This window comes from Centroberyx affinis, unplaced genomic scaffold (assembly GCF_046629955.1).
Source record: "Centroberyx affinis isolate AG114_WGS23_722 - 3 ecotype Tasmania unplaced genomic scaffold, CSIRO-AGI_Caff_v1 ptg001078l_1, whole genome shotgun sequence".
NCBI classification, from domain to species: Eukaryota; Metazoa; Chordata; class Actinopteri; order Beryciformes; family Berycidae; genus Centroberyx; species Centroberyx affinis.
In genome coordinates this window covers 443,037-468,371 of record NW_027279625.1, presented here as the reverse complement: position 1 = coordinate 468,371, position 25,335 = coordinate 443,037, and the positions used below count along the sequence as shown (strand labels likewise).

Below are 25,335 nucleotides of genomic sequence, written 5' to 3'. Positions count from 1 at the left end.
AGTCTGGAGTTTTTCAATCAGAACTTAAAAGGAAAAGTTTTTGTATCGAATGTGGCACAATCTAACTGTGTTTTGACTGTAGAGCTTGAGTAACCCCATTTAAATCTTGCTCTGTCATCTGTACATCAGCGTTGTTGGAGTAATGGGGGAAATGAGACAGAAGCTGGGGGTCATGTCGCAGACAATATGCCCCACCTCACGAGCTCCGTCTGACGAGGACTTAAAGGCACCGAATGGTGGGAAAGGAGAAAAAATGCAGATGAAGAGAGAAATCTCCCTCATCAACGGGATCTGCCTCATCGTGGGCAACATGATCGGCTCCGGGATCTTCGTCTCGCCAAAGGGGGTCCTGATGTACAGCGCTTCCTACGGGCTGTCGCTGCTCATCTGGGCGCTGGGCGGCATCTTCTCTGTGTTCGGGGCCCTGTGCTACGCCGAGCTCGGCACGACCATCGGCAAGTCCGGAGCCAGCTACGCCTACATCCTGGAGTCGTTCGGCGGCTTCCTGGCCTTCATCCGTTTGTGGACGTCCATCCTGCTGATCGAGCCGGCCAGCCAGGCCGTGATCTCGCTGACCTTTGCCAACTACCTGGTGGAGGCTTTCTACCCCACCTGCCAGCTGCCGTATGATGCTGTCCGTCTCATCGCTGCTGCCTGCCTCAGTAAGAAACACTCCTCTGTTTGAGTGAGTTGGCGAGATGTGAGTTCATCATCTAGTTATCTCAGAAAAAAGATGGCTAAGTTCTCCAGTGCAAAAAAGAAAGAAAAACAAGATTCGTTTTTGATTGAGAAATTGAGTAACATCCAGGGGTATTTTTTTCTGTCTGGGCTGGAAGGATGAAAGGAGTTTTTGTACTCCCTATGAAAGAACTTATCAATGAAAGAGAACTGTGAGAAGTGGTGGGGCGGCATTTGGGCCTCTGCCCATGGAGGGCAACTTCAGTTATCTATTCATGCCAACGCAAAACCCCAGCGCCGCTGTGTGCGACTGGTATCGGCTATTGTTAGACTAAAGGTCCTGCAGAAATACCACCATGGTTTATAGCCTGGCTTTGTGCAGAGGGGAACTTAGCTGCCAGTAGGTGAGAGAGCAGCAATGCCATGAGTCAGCCAGTCTGCCAAGAACTGGGTTTCTGTTTCTGTACTCAGATATGTGCCCCACATGTAGGCCAGGCCAGCGCTGACACAGTTACAGTAAAATTATGTGTGAGCAATGGCAACTCATGTAACATGGAGCAGGTTGGCATACATCTGGTGTGGCACACAAAGAGATATACAGTAGGTTGTTCACATACAGCTTACACTCACACACACACACACACACACACACACACACACACACCACAGTGGGCTCCTGCAGTCATTTATGAACATCAGCGTAATACGTATTAAAAAGCACAAATTGTTTTCCCGAATGTTTCCTATCTGAATTCCTGCTGTAACAACAATTTAGTAGCTGCAGTTGACCCAACAACATCTTAGTTCATCACATCATTACATTCTACTCTATCCCATTCCTCTGGTTTACCCAGGCATGCTCATCTTCATCAACTGTGCCTATGTGAAGTGGGGCACTCTGGTCCAGGACCTCTTCACTTACACCAAGCTCATGGCACTCCTCCTCATCATCATTGTAGGAATCCTGAAGATATCCAACGGTAAGTGGGAGGAGATATGAGAAACAAAACTACGGATGCATTAGAGGAAACAAGCTCAAATAAATACTACAATAAATATGACAATGTGTGCGTTTTATGTCAGCAACTTCTCTCTTTCTCTGTCCAGGAGAAACAAAGAACTTCCAGAGTCCGTTTGAAGGTTCCTCCACCGAGCCCGGTGCCATCGCTCTGGCTCTCTACTCCGCTCTCTTCTCCTACTCTGGCTGGGACACACTCAACTTTGTCACTGAAGAGATTCAGAATCCAGAGAGGTAACACACACACACACACACACACTCATACAGAGACATGCAAAGGCAAATACTTTGGCACAGTTGAAGTGTAGGGAATCTGCTTTTAGTCACTATGGTCCCAAACTGTGGAACTGTCCCACTGAACCTGACAGCCATTGATACACTCAGCACTCATATTTGTTTAGTATTGCTTTTAATTAGCCACTGTTTTTTGTTTTTCATTTTGTAATCTGCAAATTTTCTGTTTCTGTCTCACTGTTTTAACTCTTATGTTTTACATGATTTCTAAACTGTTTTAAATGTATCAATTTTTCTCTCACTCTGTATTTTACCTTAATTTGTGTTTTCCTCTATTTATTGTGAAGCACTTTGAGCTGCATTTTATGTATGAGGGGTGCTATATAAATAAAGTTTTATTATTATTATTATAAAAGACAACAAACAAGGAAGCCGGCCTTGTCACAATGCAGGTGAGGTCAGAGTCTATCCATCCTGCTTCTAGTTCTCTTTTTGGATAGTGAGGTTGATTAGTCAGGCTGAATGGTTTTCATGGCCCAGAACAAGTTAGATGTGATAGAGCAGCTTGTGAAAATGGAGTCCACTGGAGATTAGGCTAAACCAGGAAAGTGGCTACAGGTCATTTAATGACAATTTGTTCTTGGTGTTATTGTGTAGTATCTATTTTTCCCAAATTACAGTATGCAAGACATTTTTAGCACCACAAAATATGATTATGACATGTTTTTAAACGTTTTAATTGTTCTGCGTATTGTATTAGCGGTGGTAGTAGTAGTAGTAGTAGGAGTAATAGTAGAATCAAATGACCAGAGTTGGGAAGGTTGCTTTCATAATATAATCAGGGGTTGAGATGATGTGGAGAGGATTGGGGTTAAGGAGTGGAGTGGTGAAAATGTTTTTATTACTTTTTTGTTTACTTTTGAGAATAATAATTAAAAAAAAGCATATATATATATATACTGTATATGTAATGTAATCTATTGTCTTACTCCTACTCCGTACCATAATCTTATTATATCTTATATCTTGTGGTTATTTGGATAACTTATTTTCCTATCTATTGGAATTTATCGTTTGGAATTGTAATTTGTGTAAAATCATTATTTCTGTCATAATCACCTGATTTTTTTTTATGTATCTGTAATCTGATTACTGTAGAGTTTCAGTAATCTCTGTAACCATTTTGTGTTTTTCTTTCTGTCACAGGAATCTTCCCCTGGCCATTGCCATTTCCATGCCCATAGTGACCATCATCTACCTGCTGACCAATGTGGCGTACTATGTGGTTCTGGACATGCCTTCTCTGCTGGCCAGTGACGCTGTGGCTGTGGTAAGAGCCTGCAGTCACCTGACCTGGACGCTTCACTGTTGCTAAATATAGGACTGCTCTGCTTGGAAAGAAGAAGTTTTGCCCTCTTAGACACTGAGATAAAAACAAGAATGCAGAAACCTCAGTGAAAGTTGATTGAGTGGATGTGTGAGGCGTTTATACTGTATGCTCTTTATATTTTTTTTCTGAAATACAGATCTGACAAAGCTTCTCGAATTTGCCCCCACAGACATTTGGGAATGCTGTCCTGGGTCCATTCAGCTGGATCATCCCCGTTTCAGTAGCTATGTCTTGCTATGGAGGACTCAACGCCTCTGTTATTGCTGCCTCACGGTAATCAAGAAATACACAGTCATTCCCTGTAATATCATGGTAACATCATGATAAAACGACAGGAGTGTTTTCCCCCAGTAACCTTTTATCCTCTCGTCTCTATCGTTGACCCAGGTTGTTTTTCGTCGGGGCCAGAGAGGGCCACCTCCCGGACAGCCTGAGTCTGATCCACATGAAGCGCTTCACACCTATACCTGCACTCCTATTCAATGTGAGAGGCTTTTACCTTCCTCTCAAACTCAAATGCACCTATTTTGTCACTGATTCAACAAACACTTTCACACCCATAGCACTTCTAAGGACAAGGAGCATCTGAGCTCAGACACAGTATGCAGGAACAATATATTATTCTACTTTGTGCACCATTTTCTATTATAATAACGAGTAACTTTGCATTGTGCTGTGTGGTTGCAGGGTTTAATGGGCCTGATCTTCCTGTGTGTGGAGGATGTGTTCCAGCTCATCAACTACTTCAGCTTCAGCTACTGGCTCTATGTGGGCCTGTCTGTGGCCGGCCTCATCTACCTCCGCTACACCCAGCCAGACAGACACAGGCCTGTCAAGGTAGTGCACACACACACACACACACACACACATACATGTATATTCGTACGTTTACATGCATTGCAATACTTCACTTACTGGGAGTATTTTAAAACATTTACATGGTTTCAAGTAACATGAATTCTCTAACCAGCGGATTTCATTTCATTTCATTTAATAATCGGTCTTAAGGTGTAAAAGAACCGACGTCAGAGCCAAAATTCCCAGCACTTTCTCTCTTTGTCCACATGCAAACATGTCAGAATATTTTTCTACATTTTTTGGTATGTCTTTGTTCTTTTTGCGTTATTGCAGAACGCCTTAACAGCAGCGTTCTTATCTGTAATCCTGTTTGAAAGAAGCAGATACCGCCATGCACTTTGTGACATGCATTCCATTCTATCCATTTTAAAAAAAAACCAAAAGGAATCTGACTAAAACTTTACCTGCCCCGATAAATCAAAAGTTTGCGCAAAAATCTGTGTGTGTAATCATATCATGCTTACAAATGCAGGGGTGGACTTTGTGATTTTGGGACCCTAGACAAGCATGGCCCCCCCTGAATTCCAGCCCTCATCCTTTTCAATCCTTTCATTCAAGAAGAGTGCCAGTATGCCTGAAAAGGCTGCTGACAATAACACTGGAGCTGATCTCTCCTTACTGAGAGAAGATTTACACTCACGTCGTCACTCACCATGCTTTGATGCTCATTATCATTCACATTATCATCACTATTTCTAATATGAACTTGCCCTTGGCTCTGAGCATCACTTGGCAGGGCAGCACATTCACCATCATTGTTGCTGTTGGAGCTAACGTTTGCTCCACTAGAGGCAGTGGGAATACTGCTAGCAACAAACACTAGCAGCCGTTGATTTCACAGACTAACCAGAGTTTTGTCTCCTCTCCACAGCTGACCTTATTCTTCCCCTTCGTCTACTGCCTGTGCAGCCTGTTCTTGGTCATCGTCCCTCTGTACGGGGACACCATCAATTCCCTCATAGGAATCGGCATCGCCCTGTCTGGGGTGCCAGTCTACTATGTGGCCATTTACCTGCCTGAGGACAGGAGGCCCAAATTCCTAAGAAGATTAAACGGTAAGGTTCACACTCTATCCAAATCTAATATATTATTAATATAATAATATTAATATCAGCGCAGTAGGAGTTAGATCACAAGTGTGTGTTTTGCAAGGCATGTTCAGACATGTTAGCGTATTAAAGAGGAAGTGACAAAAACAAAAAAGGAAACCACTGTACTGTGAATTCCTTTCTATGATGTTGACTTTTGCTGGGAAGAGATTAGTCCTGCATTGGTCGATCGGAACTTGCAATCACAGCCATAACAACCACACTCCCATAAATACTCAAATCCTCAGTATCTGAAATGCCTGTGTCTGAGAAAATAATGATTGCTTTGGCCCTGAGAGCATCAAGCAATGGTGGTGAGTGATATAAATACTATGTTCATCACACAGCATTCCTGGTTTTTCAAATATCTGTCCCCTATGACTTACTGTGATGTACTGTATCACTTCCAAGATGCAACATTAATCACCATGACTTATCAGCGCAAGCTATAATTGACCTCTCATGTACCCTTCCACTCTCTGTCTTTCCATTCCTCCTCCTCTCTCCGTACATCTTCCCTTCTTCCACCTCTTTTCCTACCCCAGCCTTTGCCACCAAATACACCCAGATCCTCTGCTACTGCTGTCTGACCGAACTGGACCTTGAGACAGAAACTCCAGCAGACGGTAAAACACAGTGAACTGCTCCACTCCTCTCAGACCCCCCCGCCCAGGCCCGGATTAACACAGTGTGGTGCCCTAGGGTGTCCTCACTTGAAGTGCCCCCCTTCTTCCACTTTACACGCAAAAAAGTTACATTTACTATGGCAATAAAGATCATAAGATGGCCCCATGACACCCTCGCACTCTGTTTATAGAGTAGATAGAGCGGCCCACTGGGAATTCTCCCGGTAGACCCGATGGCCAGTCCATCCCTGAATGTATTGCAATGCGTAGGCTATTAGAAATTATGGTTGTTATAAGCATCACAAACCGCGCATCCAGTTCAAAGAGAAAACCTTTCCACAAGCATCAGCTCGACCAGTTCGTTCTTCACTCTTTTAAGTTGTGAAAAAAATCTCTCACCCTTACAGTTAGTAACAGGCAGGTTAAGAAAAGCCTGACTGCGGCGAACACACATTGGAAAGTAGTTTTCAGCCTATCTTTTCCCAGCAGCTCTTTCAGTGAACGGTTTTTCTCTTACCACAAAATGCTTGAACTGGACAAATTTAAATGTGATGGAGAAGCGGGGGGGCACCTACACACCAACCACGATTCTTTCTCTTTATATTCTTTTTTAGCATCAAAGGTTAATTTTGGCCGTGTATGCATTCCCGCCAGAGAGTAATATATAAAGAAAATATGACGAAACTTTTAAAGGTATAATTGTGGTTTGAATGCTGTGATGCCCCCCATCAAGGCAAATTGGCTGGTGCCCCCGGGCACTCGCCCGATGCCATATATGGATAATCCGGCCCAGCCCCCGCCCTCTCCCCCCTCGATCCCTCCCATGGGCGTGCACGTGCCTGGAGCGCACGACACACGAGGCCCTGCAAGGACAGACTGCCAAGGCACAGGCTCACCCTCGTTCCACTGGGCATTGGTGAGGATTACTCATGCCAATTTGAGTTTACAAAAAAAAAAAAGAAAAAAGGCCCGCCATCTCAAATGTCTCGCGATGAAGAAGTGGGCGCTTGAGAAACTACACACTGTTGCTTTCTTTCGTGAACATGCAATTCTTTTCTACTCAGATCGAGGAATATCTTGGAAACAGTGAAGAGGATTTCAGTAAAACTAAGGGGGAAAAAAATATGTAGCTCATACATTTTTTATATTTGTGTAAGCGGATTATTTTGTATCTAACATGGTTTGATAATACAGCTCACATTCAGGGATGTATTTTACTCACATTTTACATATTTTGTGGATTTGCTAATTATACTGTTGGAGTTTGTCTCAGAGTTTCTTTCAGTTTGTTTTTTCCTCACTGTCAAACGATAATAGACCAACATATATGGTGCCATTTATATCATGTAGCATTTACTGTGTGTTCTTTGTGCCTCTTATTTATTGGAAATGATTAGACTTTCATTTTCTAAATGATTTATGGAATACAATCCTATTTAAACACACAAACAAATCAATCAATACTGCCTTACAACCTTATTCCCTGCTTCTCTGACCCTTGTGTGTTTTGTCTTTCCTCTTCTCCCGGTATCTTGTCTTAACATCTCCTGCAGGTGACACAGTTTATTAAATCAAATCTCATTTTTATGAGGTTGTGTTATGTACTTATAGTCTGCTAACTGAATGGCAACCTCTCAGTTGTCTTCAGTCAGTGTTCTTTTATAAGTTTAGGAACATTTTCTAACCATGTATTTGGTCTCGAGTGACTGAAGTGGATCTATTATGAACGTTATGCTTTTTTCTTCATCATTTTGTGCTATCATTAAAATGCATATATTTTTTATGCATCATATTACTTGTGTCTTTTCTTTGCCAAGGCTCACCTCAGTGCATCACCTGCGTTCACAGTAGCATCTCATAGCTGTCAGCATCACAGGATGTGTGGTCGTTCCTCCAGGCTGTCGCTATATATAAGAATGTATTCTTAGTCAAAGCTTTGGAACTCCAAATTATAAAGGAGCGGTTGCAATGAAACACTTTCATTTGACGATGGTTTGCCAAAAGTCTATCCTAGCTGCAGTCATTGTATCCCCTTGTTGCGAGCAGAACTGAGCCTAAATACAAGGGGGGAGGAGGAAATCTACTTCTATGTGATCAATCTACGTGATTGAAGATGCTATGGAAGGTGTTTGATCTCATCCTGAAACTCTGCTTGAGTGTTTGCCACACTGGGGGCTCCTGGTCGTGTGAAACAGATTTACATTCCTCACCACACAGAGCAATCACCAGACCTGGGGGACTTTCATGAGATGGCAGCCCAGACCAGTACAGATCCACAGCCATGTTTAAGGTTCAAAATGTTCTTTGGCTTTCTCTAAACACAAAACCACTAAATGTTGAGGACATGTCATCATTCATTCCAGAAGCGTCTTCAGTTCGAATTAGTGCTGGGCAATTCTCTGCCATCTAACCCCTGAGGCCGATTGACAACATGAAGTCACGTGGGAGTCGTTGACGTCACATGACAAAAAACCCCGAAAAAGACACGACGACTCCCACGTGACTTCATTGTGTCAATCGCCCACAGCGCTTAAATGCCAGGGAATTCAACACAACTAATTAGAACTGAAGAAGCCTCTCAGATGAGTGGTGAAACGTCTTCAACTTTCCATTTTAAGCCCAGTGGATTTTGTGTCTATTTCTATGTTTTTGGATTTCAAAGTTAAAGTCAATTTTCATGTGGTATTTCCCTTATTTTGCCCATGCCTTATATGGTTTTATGCTGCTTTCTATTCATTTATTTTAAACTAGATTTAGGCTATATGTTTTTGTTTGTTTTTTTTAACCACAAAAATAATGATTCACGATTTTAATAGACTGCAATTTCAACAATCTTGATGTTTTACTGTAGACTGTACTACTGGAAAAACTAACCCGTCTACATAGCTGACATTAGAAAATATTTATTAATCATTAGAATATCAATACTGAATGTCATATTAGATGATCATGTATCTTCTATGATTGACAGTGCAAATACAATTTTACTGATCTATACCTACTTACCCGTGTCCTCTGTATAGTTTAACCTGCAGTACAACTTTCTTGCCACTAGTGGGCAATAGCTGCATGGGAGTCTCAGAGTGATTTAAGGGGCAATGAATGAAACTTACGCAAGCAGCTGCCGTGTTGATAAAAGCATCACACTGTTAGCTTGTGGCATGCTGGGAAGTCTGACGTAGATACATATTTAAATATTTTGTCAATAAATTAATTTAATAAGGTTTCAATTTTTCCTGTTTTTGCTGGAAACAGAATATTCCATAACTTTAACTCTACCAGACACATTTGAATCTCCAGCACATGAACACAACTGACAAAAAACAATGAATTACATACTTTACATACTCGGATCTTGATTCAAGTAAGCACAACACTAAATTGATGAAAAAAACTCAGTGTGGTCACATATGTCCCACAGTTTTGTCCAGTGTATTGCACTGATGATTGTGAATTGATAGTTTGCTTTTTGTTGCCATGACTTTTCCAGCCTGAATATTTCAAGACTTTTCAGTACTTCCGTCTTTACTTTCTTCCTTCCTTCCTTACAAACAAACTGGTTTTTCAGACATGTAAACCACCATCAGTTATTAAATCGTGCTACAGATATGTGTGTAAATAAGATAAGAAGAACCACTTCTGTCTTGCTTTGAACTGCTGTGATCTGTACAGGACTCAGTAGGCCTACTTTACAGTCTTCATTTCCCACTTGGTCAGCCATGTGTGTGAATGTATATCTTTGTAACAGATTGCCATATAATACGGAAGAGGATTAGAGCCACAGGTGTAAAATTGATTTGAGTTCTGAGATTAAAGTCAGAATTCTGAGTTCGGACTTTATTCTCAGAATTACAGGATTCTGCAGTTACATGGCAGTTAGTTTCATTGCATGTCGCACACCAGTGGTTGGGTGCAAGCAACACTGGTGAACCACACCATACTGATTGTTATGTTTTGGTTTACTGAGTCATAGCTTAACAGACTGTGGGATTTTTTGGTGGTGGTAAAACTACTGTCTGTTGTGCATTCACTTGAACAGCATCTACCAAGTGAGATGATTTAGAGGTGATGGAAACGAAACTCATTACTGACAGTACAAGCTGATGATTCTTCATTCAACATTAAGACAAAGATGATCTACAGTAGAAACACAAAAATGCTTTCAATCTAACTCATCTTGCATTATACAATTTTAACATAAGAATAGTTCAACTAACTGAAAACATGATGCACATAGGAACAAAGTACTACTGTCATGAACCTTTTTGCATGATCCTAATATGAAGGAACTTTTCGAGCCAGGAGTTTTTACCCTCCTGCAACAAACCAAACGCAGTGTCAGACAATGCTGCAGTTGGCAGTAGCAGACGCCGGGCAGATCCACTTGTTGGTGAACGGCTTGTATCCTGCAGCCTTTGACAGTCCACTACCTGGCAGGAGAAACACACATGAACACAGTCATGTAACTGAACATTAATGATGTGACACAGCAGAGGGCCTGAACATCTGAGGTTGTCTGACTCAGCACTGCATCATCACTGTGATCCAGAACAAAGAGAGACCCGCTCACCTTCCACCAGGTTCTGGAGGCTGCAGTAGCTGGTGCTGTTATCAGCCGGGTCTACGGCCTCTGACACAGAATCTCCCTGCACAGTAAACCACAGGAGGGGTCGGCTTTCATCACAGACTTCAGGTCAGAGTATGACAGTGTTTTTGTTTGGTTCACAAAAGATGCACTTACAGACAGTTTGCAAGCAGCGGCCTCTGCTGCCGCCAGAGCAAACTGAAGATCGTCCACATGCTTACTCTCTGGGGAGATGTGCCGCGCTTTGATCAAGTCAGGAGTTGCAGACAAAAGCTGCGGCACATTGGATAACATTCAGTGAAATATGACAGGAATTCTGCATACGTTTTGCACATTTATACATACATTACTTGTAATATATCTGATTGAATTCAACGTGTGGATATTGCAACCAAGGATATTTTCCGTATTGTACATCATCTATATGGTGCATTTTGTGAAAAATGTACATTGTTCATTCAAACTCTCCAAGGCAATTCTATTATGTTTAGAGATGTTTCCATAGTTTCTGACCTGATACGAACAGTTCGCTCCTCCAGATCGACAGCTGCCAGTCTGCCAGGCCTTGATCTGGTTCACCAGATCCTCATACACCTCAGGACATGAGATGCCAAACGACCTACAGACCAAAACAGTGAATATTGATCACAAAGATGATGCATTGCATTATTCAGTCACAGAGTAAAGGCTTATGCATCCACTGCTCAACAGTTTTCCAAAAGACCAGAGGAAATCCAGGGAATGAAAGGTGAAATATCCTGCGAGTCTCTGCATATCCAACATAACAAGCATGAGAAATTAGTCTGCACACAAAGTTAAAGTCACAAGCACCTTGTCTAACATGCATTTGACCCTCTGACATGGTCTGGACAGCAGATGTCATGCAATCCAAATACCATCATAAAGCATTATCTCTGTCTAGCTGGTCACATGATGTAATGTCTAAAGTATAAGCATTAACAACATGAACAACAGCTACAGTGTGGATATTAATTACTCAGTATATTAATCCATACAAAATACATCCATTAAAATGTGAAAAGTAACTTCACATTTTGTTTATATATCCAACATTCACTGAAAGACTGCGTAGCTATTTATCATATACAGTTACTTTGATTTTGATGTAGTTTAGTTAGACACAGGTTTAACATAAAAGGTGCACAAAAATAAATTAAAATTGACATTATTATCACCATCCATGTTCACAAATACTCTCAGATAGAAAAACTTGAATACATACCATTTGACTTTGCACTGCTCACTGAGGGCCTGAGGCAGAGAGATGGTCATGGCGGCCCCCAGGATCACAGCAGCTGCTATAAGCAGGGACTTCATGTACATGGTGAAGGTAGGTGGCTCTGTCTTGTGTCTAATGTGTTGTTGGGCGTGTGGGCTTCTTCTGAGTGTCCGCTTATTTTGTGGTCAGGATTTATAAGGGCAGCGCACAGATCATGTGAAAAAGTGGAAAAGAGGGCAGTGCAGCATTGATTGACATGGCCCACAGCATGGGAGAGAAAAAGAAGGGAGGGAATTGGCTGAAGATAACTATCAGGCCAAAGTTATTTGTTCAAGGATAAGTCTTAATACAGGTATACAATTTGAGCATTGATTGGTAAAAACACTCACTTCAGGCCAGAGTTGGGGAGTTACATTCATTTCTTGTTATATTCACTGTCTGCTGCTGTTAGACACCGTAGCACATGGGCTAATGGGGAATGTGCTGCTTGTTTCTCTGTCTGTTTCACATGTGTAGAATGAGACACTGAGTGGATTCTGGTGCCACATATTTTATTTTAAAACTGCTTCAATACAGCACAATACTATTCTATAACAGACTATAAAGAAAAATGTACATTGCACAATAAAGCTTAATTCTCAATTTGGATGCAACATAATGACACCTGCTATTAACAATTAAATACACAAATAACATCTCCATGTTATTACCCCCATTAAAGTATTAATAATATGAAGGTATACACATTTTCTATAACTTTTACAGTCAATCTAACAATTAGTTTAGATTCAGTTAGTCTACCTACTACTAAAACTGAATTTGTTTTAGCTTCTGCTCAGTTTAGATTTCTTACAAATGTTTGGTTTAGTTAAATTGAATATGTTAACTTTGATAAACACAAACATCTCATTTCACATAGCAGCAACATAAATATGCTAACAAAGCTGGCAAGATGGGCGCAGTGCTAACATGGGACTTCCTGGAATGTGATCTTGTCATCGCCAGTTAGCTTAGTTAGCCAATAACCATGCTGTCACTCTAATAACTTATGAGTCAGAAACATCTCAGTCAACCAACATATTGTAACTTATAAATTATGAATTCAGCAGCAGATAGATCTAAACCAGTGATTAGCATTGCTTCTTTGGTTGTAATATTCACAGACTGAATTTAATCAGATATACATTATTTCACTGAATGTCATGTGCTTCAGCTTTTGTCTGCAACTCCTGACGTGATCAAAGCCAGGCACGTCTCACAGGAAGTAAACAAGTGGATGATCTTCAGTTTATTCTAGTAGCAGCAGAGGCCACTGTGTGCAAAGTGTCTGTGTGTCTATTTTGTGTCCAAGAGTGTCTAAGAGTTTTTCGGTCTACTGTAGATCATTTTTATGTCAATGTTGAATGAAGAATCATCAGCTGGTACTGTCAGTAATGAGTTTTGTTTCCATCACCTCTGCAGATGATTGGTTTAAATCATCTCACTTGGTAGATGCTGTTAAAGTGAATGCACAACAGACAGGAGTTTTACCACCACCAAAAAAAGATCCCACACTGCTGTTAGGCTATGACTCAGTAAACCAAAGCATAACAATCAGTCTGGTGTGGTTCACCAGTGTTGTTTGCACCCAACCACTGGTGTGCAACATACAATGAGAAACTAACTGCAGAGAAACTGTATGAAAACTGCCAATCTGTTACAAAGTCTGCAGTGTCCTGAATCCTGTGAAGATCACAGCAGTTCAAAACAAAACAAGTGGTTCTTCTTGTCTTATAGTCACACATATCTAGCACAGGAGTCAAACCAGTTCCCTTTGTAGTTTTGTTGTGTGTTAAACAGAATGTGAACACGAAGCCAGGTGTTGCATGCTGGAGTGTGCTCAATCTGACGCCACTGTGTTTTATTCCAGATATGATTTTATTGAGACACTGAACATATATTATCATTCAACATAAATGACAAGATGAAATCAGATATTGTGAGCAGAATTTCACAATGAATACATTTATTGGAACTAAGCATATTAATATAAAATTCTAAGTAGCGTACAGTCCATTTTTTAATCTACATTATGCATATCTTACAATCACAATATGTCCAAACCCTTTCCAAAATTACTCCAAAGGACTCATCTCATACATACATTCATTCATTCATACAGTTTTCATATCAGATTGTACTTATATTTAGTAGAAAAAATTGATTTATCACCCAGTAATCACCAACATTGGTGAAAATGCCACTTAAACATGTTGGGATATAATAGGGTGATTACATTGCAACCAAATATATCAATAATGCAAATACAGTCATCAATAAGTTTACCTTTTTTTTTTTTTTTTTTTTACTCTTGCTGATAGGCTACAAAATTAGGCAATTATTTGGGATTTATTTTTCCGAGATCTACACAAACAATTCTATGAAAATGAAAATGTAAAAATGTCTGTAAATTGAAAAATCTAGCGTGCAAAAGAACACATTACCCTTGCTTTGTTCATTTGGACTAAATTGCACAACTGGCAAATAATATTTCCACAGCTCCTGCTACATGTCAATCAGCCTTCAAGTTTACATTACAGATCATTATTTTCCATTAAAAAGTGCTTTAAGTCGGCAATATTAGCAAATAAAAAATAAAAAAATAAACCTAAAACAGTTCCCTTCAGTATCTCAGTGAGGTTTTAGGGTTCATTTCAGAAATCAACAGCATAGCATGGGATGTGGTGCAACTTGGCATGGCTATGAGGTTGGGTGTTTGAAATGCTTTGATACCAATTCTGATACTTCAAATTTGATACCAGTGCCTATCCTTTCTTCAGTACGTCATAATATGTCATAAATTAGTTTCGTTTTTTTTTGTTGAACATTTCCACATGGTACCTGCTTTCCTTTATAAAATCAGACCATGCTCAGTCGATTTCCTCAATTAAAATGCCCATAAATGAGACCTGATTCCTTATTGTAAGACTCTAGCATGTTGAAGCTTTAACATGTCTCTTCTAATACCTTCAGACAAAAACAAAAAACAAAGACAAAGACAAAAAAAAGACCCCAAAAAAACAGTATCAATATAATACCTAGAATTATTATTAACAGTTCCTGGGGTTTCAAAGGGAGAAAAATCATCGGTAAATGTGAAAATACACAGTGTGCAGTTTCAGTGGCGTCTTCCCTGTCCAAAAGTCAAATTAGACAAAAGAAATTCCACTGAAACTGTTGACTCTCCTCTCAGTATTGTAGCTACATATCTTAAAATCTCATGCTCATGAGTCTTTCAGAACAAGTTAGTAAATACTTATATGAAGTGGTGTGGCGAGAAGGTTTCAGACTCTGGTGATGTTCTTCACTGTGAGACTTAAGTTCTCAATGGGTTGGTTCTGCTGGATAATCTCAGAGAGCTGAAAGAAAGAAACACATCGTTTTAAACTCATCATATTCACTTTCTGGTCCACTAAACAGTAAATAATCATAATATAGAATTATGGATTGTTCAGATAATGCTCTATAGATAAGAAAGTAATTTAGCAAAGATAGTTAACAAAGGCAATTACCAGGTTCAAGACTGGAGCAATTGTTGTTGCATTTAGCTCACGAGAAGACTGAACAACTATCTGAAGGATTGCCACAACTGTGAAGAATAAAAAAAGTTCATGAATTTAAAATCTTTCACATGATTTTATAGTTTATAGAAGATTCTAATCTGTTGGAAAGCCTTATGAAATGCACTCACTGCTCTCCGCTGACTCGGTTGTCGACATGACTGCCATGGTTGACTGCGAATAGGGAGTACCTGTCACGGTTGAGGGCTCCATGGCAGTGGAGCCATGTGTTGCTGGGGAAACATTTGAACTAAACTTGACCATATTTCAAATCCACACTTTGGGATAATTAACAACAAACTCATTCATTCATTCATTCATTTCACTCACTGTAAGCCATTCTTTCAGCTGTATGGAATAGCAACAATTACAAACCAAATCAAACAACATGTAAAGCTCTTGTGGTGAAATGCTGAATTGTAGATTATTCCAATGAAAAAAGCCAGTGTAAAGAAATAAAACTGATGTCATTGCTCCTTACTTGTTTGCCCAGCAGACGAGGCCAAACAGACAGCGCACAGGATCAGCAGCAGCATGCTGGAGTTTCGGTCAGAGAGTGACTGTGCGGTGGGAACGTTTTCCTCCTGTTCTCTCAGTGTCTGCCTGCTATTGTCCTGGGTGAGGAAGGAGGAAGTGACGCCCTTATTCAAAGGCTGTTGGTGTATAGATAACAATACGGGCGGCCCTGGAGAACTGCCTGAAGGCTTGAGTGACTCAAGCAGGAAAGAAAGGTCAAATCTGTTCCACTGTTCAATGAAATATGAGGAAGTAATACACCTTTTTAATGATTCAAGCAAGAGATTGGTTGTTTTGCATGAGTCCAAATCTGAAAGTTTCTCTACGTTTTTTTTAATCAATTGACCAGTTGTTGTTGGATGGCAAAGTTTACCAGTTATATTCAAATCTTTCGTAGCCAAATAGTTTATTGAAATAGAAAAGAACCCAGAGAATGATGGTGTGTTATTTGCCAAAGCGGCTCATATAGAAGGAAAGCAGACCAGCCACAGCAACAATTTACCAGTTTGGCTGGAGGCCATTTCTTATTCTTCCATATTATTTGTCTTTAAAGTTTTCTTGGAGTTGATTTTATGTTTTGAAAGAAAAAAAGAAAAAGAAAAAAATAAATTAATCCTTTTCCATATTTTAGTTTGCCTCTATCACAAACTACAATATGTCTGTCTAAAGAGTGTAAATCCTATGGCAAACATTTCCTTGTGGGATCAAAAGCGTCCTTACTGTTACTATGGCATCAATTGTTGTTTATGATTGATGAAGTCATACTTTAAGGCTACATTAAACTTAAAACAAATATAATAACTACAGTGGAACGTGAACAAACAAAGTCAACATACAACTCCATTGTGAATAATTTAGTTTTCAAAAATCACATCAAAATACATTATGACACTTGCAAGTTATGCAGAGTTCACAACTTAAAAATTCAACACGTTTTTGAATTGCCTCACTCAGTTCCCTGAACAACAACACTTCCTCTCCTGATGCTAGAGGTATTTACAAAGACAACAACAAGTGAATGATGGTTGTGAGGCAGCCGTTAGACAGCAGGTTTGCGTGCTAAGGGCTTTTGAGCTGGCTGCGACTGCGACTGCTGCTGCTGCTGCTGCTGCTGCTGGCGGAGCTGGCCAGGCGCGGGGAAGCGGTCCGAGGAGGGGAGGTGACAGTCAGACCCAGACCCAGCTCCACGCTCCTGGATGTGGACTGGACTGCAGAGAGCCTGGGGCTGCTGCTGGCTGAAGACCCAGCAGACCTACAGCACAGAGGACAACACCTTGATACGCACACTGACATGGACTGAGGTGGAACAGCAACATACTAAAATCTCTAATTAGATGGGGAGGGGGGTTGATGTGATGAGTTTTATTAGACACTAGGCGATGTATATCAGCTCTGGGACAGCTATTTTGTCAGCAGTGGTGGAAAAAAATACTCAAATACTCAAGTTAAAAGACAGGTTGAACAAAACACATTCATGATCAGTAACATGCAGCTCCTCAGAGCAAATAGAATCAATATTTAAGGTCCTGCATTCAAAAGTTTACTTATGTAAAAGTATAGTATTAGCAGTAAAATGTACTTGAGTATCAAAAGTTAAAGTAGTCATTTCGAAGAATGGTCCCTTTCAGACTGTTAAATTATTAATACATTAACCTGTAAGAGGTATTTTAAAGTTGTAGGTGGTCTAGGTGGCGGTAGGTCCACCTACTCCATACTGTAAACTCTAACAATGCAACATGTTTTATGAGCTTTGTATGTTTTGCATGTAAACCTTATTCTGCAAAGTAACTAGTAACTACAGCCGTCAGATAAATGTGGTGGAGTAAAAAGTACAATATTTCCCTCTGAAATGTAGTGGAGTAAAAGTATGAAGTCTCACAAAATGGAAACACTCAAACATGGAAACACTCACTAAAGTGCCAGTACCTCAAAGTTGTACTTAAGCACAGTACTTGAGTAAATGTTCTTAGGTACTTTCCACCTGTGTTTGTCAGACTGGAGAGCTGGAGTCTAACCTGTGAGAGGCAGAGCTGCGGGCGGAGTTTGTCTTGGAGCTCTGGCGGCTGGCAGGAGTGGAAGCAGGAGACGGAAGAGGCAGGTTGGCCTGAGAGAAACAGCAGAGCAAACATCAGAACAACGACATTTTTGTCGCTGGAAACACTTATTTTCACTCTGTCTTTCTGAAAGCACAGCAATACAAATTCTCTACAAAGGACTTACAAGACGGATACTTCCAACTGTTACATTCAAAGCTAATAATACTTGATAAATACAAAACCGTCACCACATGACAAGTTAAATATTGATATGTTAACCAAAATCACCAGTCATATTGGTGTTAGTGCTACACCACTCAGTTCAAGAATTACATCATTAGAATATAACCATTAAAAATAAAAGATTTATTAAACATTTACGTTCTTGTCTATTACAATGGTGTGTTACTCCACCACACATCATGCCCAACTCTTACCAGTCTATAAATGACAGTATGGCATGGCCTCTCATGGATAATTGGTTATTTTGGTGTTCAGAATATAAAAACACAGTGAAAACAACGTCTTGTACCTGCAGGAAGTGTTTCTCAAGCGCTGATCTGAGGTCAGGGTTGTCCTCCATGGCCTCATGCAGCATCCTGTTGACAGACTTGTTGAACTCTCTCATCTCCCTCAGCTTAATGTCCCTCTCCTCAAAAGTCTCTGCCCTGGTCTTATTTGCCGAGCGGATCTCTTTGGTCAGCTTAGAGCACTGGCAAACAGCAAGGAGATAGTAGAACAATATAAAACTCGGTTATGATAAGTGCTGATAAATGTTTGTATTCACACATATACACACAACATTCTTCCTGGAGCGCTGAGAGCGGTTTATTTACCAGCCACTCCCAGTGAATACTGTATACACTGTATACTGGGTTGTGCCAAAATATCCAAGCTATTTCTACATTAAATATGACACCATTCTAGTAATGGGGAAAGCTATAAAAGTGGCATGCTGCACATCAAACCTGTTTTGTGGCTCTGTCAAGTTTCTCCTTCTGGGAAGCCAACTCTTTGTTCAGTTGAATGATGTGTGACTGAGTCTGCTCCATTTTCTCACTCTGCACCTGCTCCTCTTGCAGAAGACTGTCCAGGGTATTGTTCATGCCCTGGAAATGGAGAACAGAGCAGGGGCTGAGTTGTTGAGCAAGTTAGTTCTGACCTACTGAGAGGCAGGGAGAGAATATCTTGGAAAAAAAAAAAGGATGAGTAAATGAAAAAAGGGGGGAATTCAAATAAATGAAATGTATAAAAAATGAAAAAAGGGGGGAATTCAAATAAATGAAATGTATAAAATGTTAACATGCCAGAAGCAGTGAAGATTAAATACAAAAGATTTCATTTGTATGTGGTTTAGAGATAGCCCTATGAAACACATGCGCTCATACTGTACATAGAAATAACCTGAATGTCTTCTTGCAGCTCTCTGATCTGTCTTTTCTTGTACTTGTTCTTGTCTTCAGCTGCCCTCTTCTGCTCTTCCAGTTTCAGTTTCTCCTGGTACTCTGCACCTAAAACGCAAGCAGACGAAACCAACAAATCAAGACTGAGGTGTTTTATACCTCTGCTTCCATTTCGGGTTTTATGTTTTCTTTCAAAGTAGATGGATGAATGAATGAATGAATGAATGAATGAATGAACAAAGATGAAGATTTGATAGACGGCTAAATAGCTGATATAACACATATCTTCCTGTTGATAAGAGACTTGTGCTGGTAAGGTACTGGGTTATTTTCTGCCACTCTATTTCCTCATACATACTGGATTCGTCCACTTTGTTGAGGGATTTACGGTACGTCGAGTTGCAGTTGTTGATTAATTGAATGGTGTTCTCAAGCGCTCTGTTTTCCACCTCCATCTTCCGGATTTTGGCATCCAGATCGTCTCCCTTCCGCTTGAGCTCCTCTTTCTCTTGGGCAGCCTGGGGAAAACCCACATTCCGGTGATTCAAAGTGCTCATCGGATGAGCAAAAATTAACCGGCTCCTGCTCCAACAGGCTCCGTGTGTGGCGTGATGGTGTGTTCGAGGACCTCTCACCTTTATGACATAGTAAGCCTGCGAATTCTCCTCTTCCCCCTCGGGAGCAGCCATTGAAATGGTCAAGATCTCATAGCGCTTCCTCATCATGTCGATCTTCGACAGCCTCTCATGCAACTCGGCGCTGAAACAAAATGAGTGGCTGAATTATGCAATCCTTTATCTATTTTATATGGATTCGGTAGTATTGAATATCGACCCAAGCCTCAGTGAATAAGGTGCGATTTGTGACAAGCTGTCACACCTGGGGGTTTTACCTGAGTGCCTGTCTCTCCTGCTCACTGATCTTCACCTGCTTACTGAGCATTTCTCTGTGGACCTTGATCTCCTCCTCCCTCTCCCTCATGGCCGTCTGCAGCTCCAGCTTCCTCTTCTCCAAGGACAGCACGCTGTCCGCCTTGTTGTACAGCAGATCCCTCAAGCGCTTCACCTCCAGCTTCAAGATTTTGTCCTCCACCATGGTGTCCTGATGAGGAACAAAATGAAAATGTTCTTCTAAAGTGAGACGCCGCTTCAAATCAAACAATGACTCAAGTTCAAAAGTGGTGCCATCTTGATAAAAGCAACACTTATGTCATATCTCCTAAATACAGTACTATCCAAGGAGAGGAAGTCCTTCAGCGACTACCTGCAGGTCAGCAGTTCAAGTAAATTGATGATACCTGGCTGTGACAACTGTTAGTCACCTGTTTCTTGAGGCTGAGCTTCTTCAGCTCCTTTTCTGCGGTGTCATTGAACAGATGGAGCTCCTCTATCTTGGTGGTCAGATCTCTCTTCTGTGCTCCAGTCCTCTCTGTCACTTTCCTCACACAGCGGATATCATCCTGTCAGAGGGAGAGACATGTGTGAGACAACAGCAAGCCTGCTGTCTGCCCTTGAATTACAAGACAGCCAACACTCAGTGAACCCAAACAAATACAGAGGCACATTTGTGGTTTTAAAAGCTACATCTAGCTAGCTAAAAAAAAACACACTGTGAAAATGCAAATATCAGCCATGATCCATGTCAGATAGGGTTGTGAATTGTGACCAAAATGTCATACATTTTAATAGATATGTACTTCCAATAGTATACATCAAAAAACAAAAAACAAAAAACAAAAGAAAATTCTTCCTCAGATGTTGACAGTCAAATACAGAGTAGATGGAGTAATCATTTCTGAATGCAAGTTGATAGTGGGACTTGTGTTAAAATTCGCAGTTATGGTGTGAAGATTGGATTATTATATTAATAGTTATGTTAACCTTTCACAATAATAATACTGCACAATAAACAAGCAGCAAAGTTATTTTGTGTGCTGTAAACCATACTGAAGTTTGATAGCACACAGGTAGAGAGGGGTGAAGAGTCTGTTGCCTGGTTGACCTGAATCTGCATCCTTTCTCAGACAAAGAAGGAACTACTTCACCAATTAAATGTGAGCTTCGCTCTGGATACTACAGTGAGGTAACGAGCAGACAGGCTGACCTCGAGCTGCTTGAGCTGGACGATGAGCATGTTGGCCGTCGTCTTCTTCTCCTCTAGGGCATTGGTCAGCTCAGTCATCTTCTTTTCTAACATTTGCTTTTCCTCTGTGTTGACTTCACCTTGCAGCCGAGCCATTTTTCTCTCCAGCGGCTGGATCTGAATGTCCTACGCAATAAAGGAGAGACGAAGATGACAAGTGAAATCTGGCAATAAGTTGTGGTAGTGCAGAGCCTAGGGGCTTGTGTGCAGCCTGGCATGGAACAACTTGAACCTAACAGGTAAGCCATGCCTGGTTGGACATGATCTCCTGCTGTTTGAGGGCGTTCTGGTCCAGCTTGCTGAGGTGGCTGTCCAGGCTGGAGATGGTGGCTTTGCTCCCCGAAAGCTGGGCGATAGAATCTTTCTCCTTCATCCTGAGGGCCTGCAGGTCTTGTTTCTGACGGAACAGCGCCTCCCTGTGGCCCTGCAGCTGGACATCCAACTCCTGGTGCATAGCAAAGAAAAAAACAGGGTTATACAGTATATTACAGCAAGGAAATGTGCTCTCATATTCCATACAAGTGACCACACAAAGGTTCACACCACACAAAGGTTTGACGTAGTAGATTCAATAGTTTGTAAGTGTTTTTCACCTTGATCCAGTTTCTAGGTTTACTGACATCACGTTACATGTTTTGAAGTCTTCCAAATTCAAACAGTTACCTCCTCACTGCCATTTGGAGCTGCCAATGTGCCAAGTTGCCTTGTGCAGCTTTAAATTCAGGGCAACACCAACATATTTTTTTGATAATGTGTACACAAGCTATAAGAAACATCAAAAATAATAGTGAAAGTGTGCTGAGAGGCAAAAAATTGCTGAGACGAAAAACTGAAAATAACAAAGGTAAACTTGACAAGTGTACAGAAAAGTGCTCAACATAAAAGGCAAACATTTCTTGCTGTTAATACGGAGTGTCAGGCTGCTCACTTTGATGGCCTGTTCCTCGTCCTTGAGCAGCTGGTCCATCTGGCTGGCTCTGTCCTCCACAGTAAGGGCCATCTGCGTCACTGCCTTCAGCTTCTCCTCCAGTCCGGCATTGTGGAGCCTGGCCTTGCTCAGTCTACAACACACAAACACACACAGACACACACAGAGCTTGTGATAAAAGCACTAGAGTAGATTCATTACTGTTATTGATTAACAACAACAGTAAGTGTTTTACTGACTTTTCAGTTTTGTCCTGGGTGTCCTTCTTGATGCTGGTTATGTGGGACCTCACAGACTCCACATCGGTGGCTGTTCTGTCCACTGTGCCCTTGAGACTGTCCAACTGCAAAGACATGAAAATCAATCAGGCATGTTCACTCTTACAACACAGAGATCAATAAGCTAAATTACAGATCAGGTTCAGATTCATGGTGTGGTTTCTTGAACACAGATTCCCACGACTGGCCATTTTTATCAATGGGATTCTCCACTGACAAAACTTTAGTCAAGAACTAGTGAAGAACTTCCACTGAATATTTCACTAGCGGTTAGTGACAGCTGCTTTGAAATGCTGACCTCATCCTGTAGCCTGCTGCGGTTACTCTCCTGCTCCTTCAGATCTTGCCTCAGTTTTGCCGCCTGCCGGTTGCCCATGGCTATCTTCTTCTCGTATTCCTTGTTGTTCTTTATCTCGTTCTCCATAAATTGCTGCTTCTCTTTAATGGTGACATTCCTTTCCCTGATTTCTTGGTTGACCTGGGCAAGTTGCTGGAAGGATCACACAATATGTCTTTCATTCAACATACTTGTTATTACAATCATCATGCAATCTGTATTGTTAATTAATCTGATAATCAAGAACCAACAGAAGTAAGGATGTAAAATAGTTTACTGGATGTGACAGCCTATTGTCAGAAATGATGCATAACAAGGAAGTTGGTGTTATTCAGGTGCATTGTTCAGTGTGCGTTCAAATTCTGTCCTGTAATGAGGACTTAATATGCTTTGGTGTGTGCCAGCATGTTGTGTTGGTAGTAGTGTAAGGCCACACATGGCCAAGTAACAGTTACCAGCGCACACTGCTGCATCTCAGCGTCTCGTCTCCTCATCTGCTCGATGGTGTTCTCCCACTGGCGGATGAGCTCCTGTCTCTCCAGGTGGGCCTGCCGGAAATTCTCTGCAGTCTTGTCCAAACCGATCTGTTGACGAAACAGAAGAAAACCCATTCTCATAGACACCAGCAAGGGAAAAGCAGCTGTTTTCTACTATAATCACAGTTCCCACGAGAATGATAATCAAAGAGCTAACATGTACCTGTGCTGATATTGTCTCAGTCAATTCGTTGTCCAGTGCTTTGCGCTTTTGGTTGGCCTCCAGCGTCTTCTTCTCTATATCCACAGTGAGCGACTGTATCAGGACAGATAATAAAGCTCCATAAGACACAGTACTAAACAACAACTGAGTTTGTATGGAACTACTGCTGTACATGGAATGAACAGGCGACTCTGGTATATTTATCATCAATCAGCTGTGAAACTTGATTGTTTTATGGACTGTATGTTACTTCTAATCTTGTTTCTAATGTTTGGCTGTTTCTTATTGATTGATTTTAAACCACTTTTTTTTAAGCATTTCCCAATTTTTAACTGCTTTATTTATATTTTCTATTCCTTATTTTGAATTCCTTTATGGAAAGCACTTTAAACTCTGCCTGTAGTCTGAATAGCCATTCCATGTGAGCCCTGCTGTGCCAGTGGCAGGACAGCAGTGAAATGACAGGACTTTGCATCTTACCTTGATCCTGCGCTCATCTTGCTGGGCGTACTTGACGATGGCCATGGTGTCCTCGTCTTTGCGCGCGGACTCCTCCAACCAGGCGTCCAGGGTCTGCTGGTCCCAGTTCAGCTGGTTCCTGAGCTCCTCCAGCTTCTGTTTGGCCTTGAAGATATTGTTCTGAGGATTTGAACACAAGTAGGACATTTCAGCGCCGAGCACCAAAGACACTGTCAGTCACTTGAATCTGACCAAAGTTTGAATTTTGTTCCGTCTGTATGAAGATGTAAGTACATCTATTAATGTTTGTTGACTTATAGTTCCTTCATTATTTTTGGTTACTTTGTAACATAAAGAAGGTCAATTTCTCTCATTTTCATTTTTTTTTTTTTGTTTGTTTTAGTATTATGATCAATGTGATGTTGATGGAAAGGACCTCCTGCGCGTTCTTCTTCTCTCTCAGAAATCCAAGCTCACTCTCCAGCTTTCCAAACTCCTGCCGCAGGCGACCTGCCTCTCTCTCTGCAAGGGCTCTGAAATGTTTCTCCGACTCTGTCTCCCTTTCCTTGGCCTTGCACAGAGCCTATGTACAAAAAAAAATAAAGTAAAATTGAACTCAGCAACATATCCTGATACTGTGATGTGATGTTTACTGTGTATCATTCTGGTTTGAATCTAACCACTGGAAGAGAGTCATACACCAGTCATATGACAGATATAATAAAATATAATAAACACTGTATTCTGAAAGGAAATGTGTCTACTACAACCTAGCTTACCTGAGTGTGTGACAGCTCTTGTACAACATTTTTGAAGTGTTCAGACAAGGCTTGTATGTTGTCCTTGTATTCCTCAAGTTTGTTTTCCAGCTGCATCTTCTTCTTCTCCTTCTCATGAATCTGTTATCGGGGGAGAATGCTCACCATTAACATGACTTGGACTGCTCAATAATTTCATCCGTGGTGTGATGAATAATGACACCCACCTCATCTTCCAAAGCCTTGTTTTCAGCATTGGCCATGGGGATGGCAAGGCCGTCACCCCAGCCTAAATCAGCTAAAAGTGCGCTCGTCATTATCCTACGCCGCTAAACAAGTACAAGGCGACAAAAGACTAATCGCTAAGTAGATCAATTCACTACACTATTATCAAATACAGCTGTATGTAGGCTATTGTTAGCTATCCAAGTTTTCAAATTGTGAGTGGCACTGCGTGCTCCTA

The 25,335-nt window shown here is 41.1% G+C and overlaps 2 protein-coding genes and 1 long non-coding RNA gene across 4 annotated transcripts; 1 reads left to right on the top strand and 2 right to left on the bottom strand.

The window, feature by feature from the left end:
* Positions 1-142: 142 nt before the first annotated feature.
* LOC139647345 (Y+L amino acid transporter 2) lies at positions 143-5,906 on the top strand. The gene is made up of 9 exons (XM_071523223.1): positions 143-662; positions 1,533-1,658; positions 1,786-1,930; positions 3,137-3,260; positions 3,490-3,593; positions 3,708-3,804; positions 4,008-4,157; positions 5,050-5,233; positions 5,812-5,906. The coding sequence occupies exons 1-9, from the start codon at positions 143-145 to the stop codon at positions 5,904-5,906; spliced, it is 1,545 nt and encodes a 514-aa protein (XP_071379324.1).
* A 7,722-nt stretch (positions 5,907-13,628) lies between these two features.
* LOC139647400 (uncharacterized) lies at positions 13,629-15,953 on the bottom strand. Its single transcript, XR_011695513.1, has 4 exons — positions 15,798-15,953; positions 15,448-15,549; positions 15,269-15,345; positions 13,629-15,115 (listed from the first exon to the last, which is right to left on the bottom strand). It is a non-coding gene; the product is annotated as an uncharacterized lncRNA (long non-coding RNA).
* A 774-nt stretch (positions 15,954-16,727) lies between these two features.
* Positions 16,728-25,189, bottom strand: ccdc39 (coiled-coil domain 39 molecular ruler complex subunit). Of its 2 annotated transcripts, XM_071523295.1 has the most exons (20): positions 25,100-25,189; positions 24,894-25,013; positions 24,551-24,697; positions 24,136-24,294; positions 23,656-23,748; positions 23,412-23,540; positions 22,918-23,109; positions 22,581-22,684; positions 22,342-22,474; positions 21,664-21,858; positions 21,375-21,539; positions 20,593-20,730; positions 20,164-20,372; positions 19,907-20,030; positions 19,630-19,789; positions 19,273-19,379; positions 18,837-18,977; positions 18,401-18,580; positions 17,848-17,936; positions 16,728-17,084 (listed from the first exon to the last, which is right to left on the bottom strand). In XM_071523295.1, exons 1-20 carry the CDS (start codon positions 25,187-25,189, stop codon positions 16,892-16,894), a joined length of 2,868 nt encoding a protein of 955 aa, XP_071379396.1. In that variant the 3' UTR covers positions 16,728-16,891. The 2 variants fall into 2 exon arrangements, with proteins under 2 accessions (XP_071379396.1, XP_071379397.1); XM_071523296.1 differs by lacking the exons at positions 19,273-19,379; positions 19,907-20,030; positions 20,164-20,372; ... (10 more) ...; positions 24,894-25,013; positions 25,100-25,189 and having other exon boundaries at positions 19,630-19,719.
* Positions 25,190-25,335: the final 146 nt, after the last annotated feature.

Excerpts from the sequence above, each read along its gene's own strand:
- LOC139647345 (XM_071523223.1), top strand. The coding sequence starts at position 143 with ATGGGGGAAATGAGACAGAAGCTGGGGGTCATGTCGCAGACAATATGC. Across the intron at positions 3,261-3,489 it reads CCAGTGACGCTGTGGCTGTG|ACATTTGGGAATGCTGTCCT; the intron begins GTAAGAGCCTGC and ends TTGCCCCCACAG. Across the intron at positions 3,594-3,707 it reads TCTGTTATTGCTGCCTCACG|GTTGTTTTTCGTCGGGGCCA; the intron begins GTAATCAAGAAA and ends TCGTTGACCCAG.
- ccdc39 (XM_071523295.1), bottom strand. The coding sequence starts at position 25,189 with ATGACGAGCGCACTTTTAGCTGATTTAGGCTGGGGTGACGGCCTTGCC. Across the intron at positions 23,541-23,655 it reads CTGAGACAATATCAGCACAG|ATCGGTTTGGACAAGACTGC; the intron begins GTACATGTTAGC and ends TTTCGTCAACAG. Across the intron at positions 17,937-18,400 it reads TTGAGAAACACTTCCTGCAG|GCCAACCTGCCTCTTCCGTC; the intron begins GTACAAGACGTT and ends TGTTTCTCTCAG.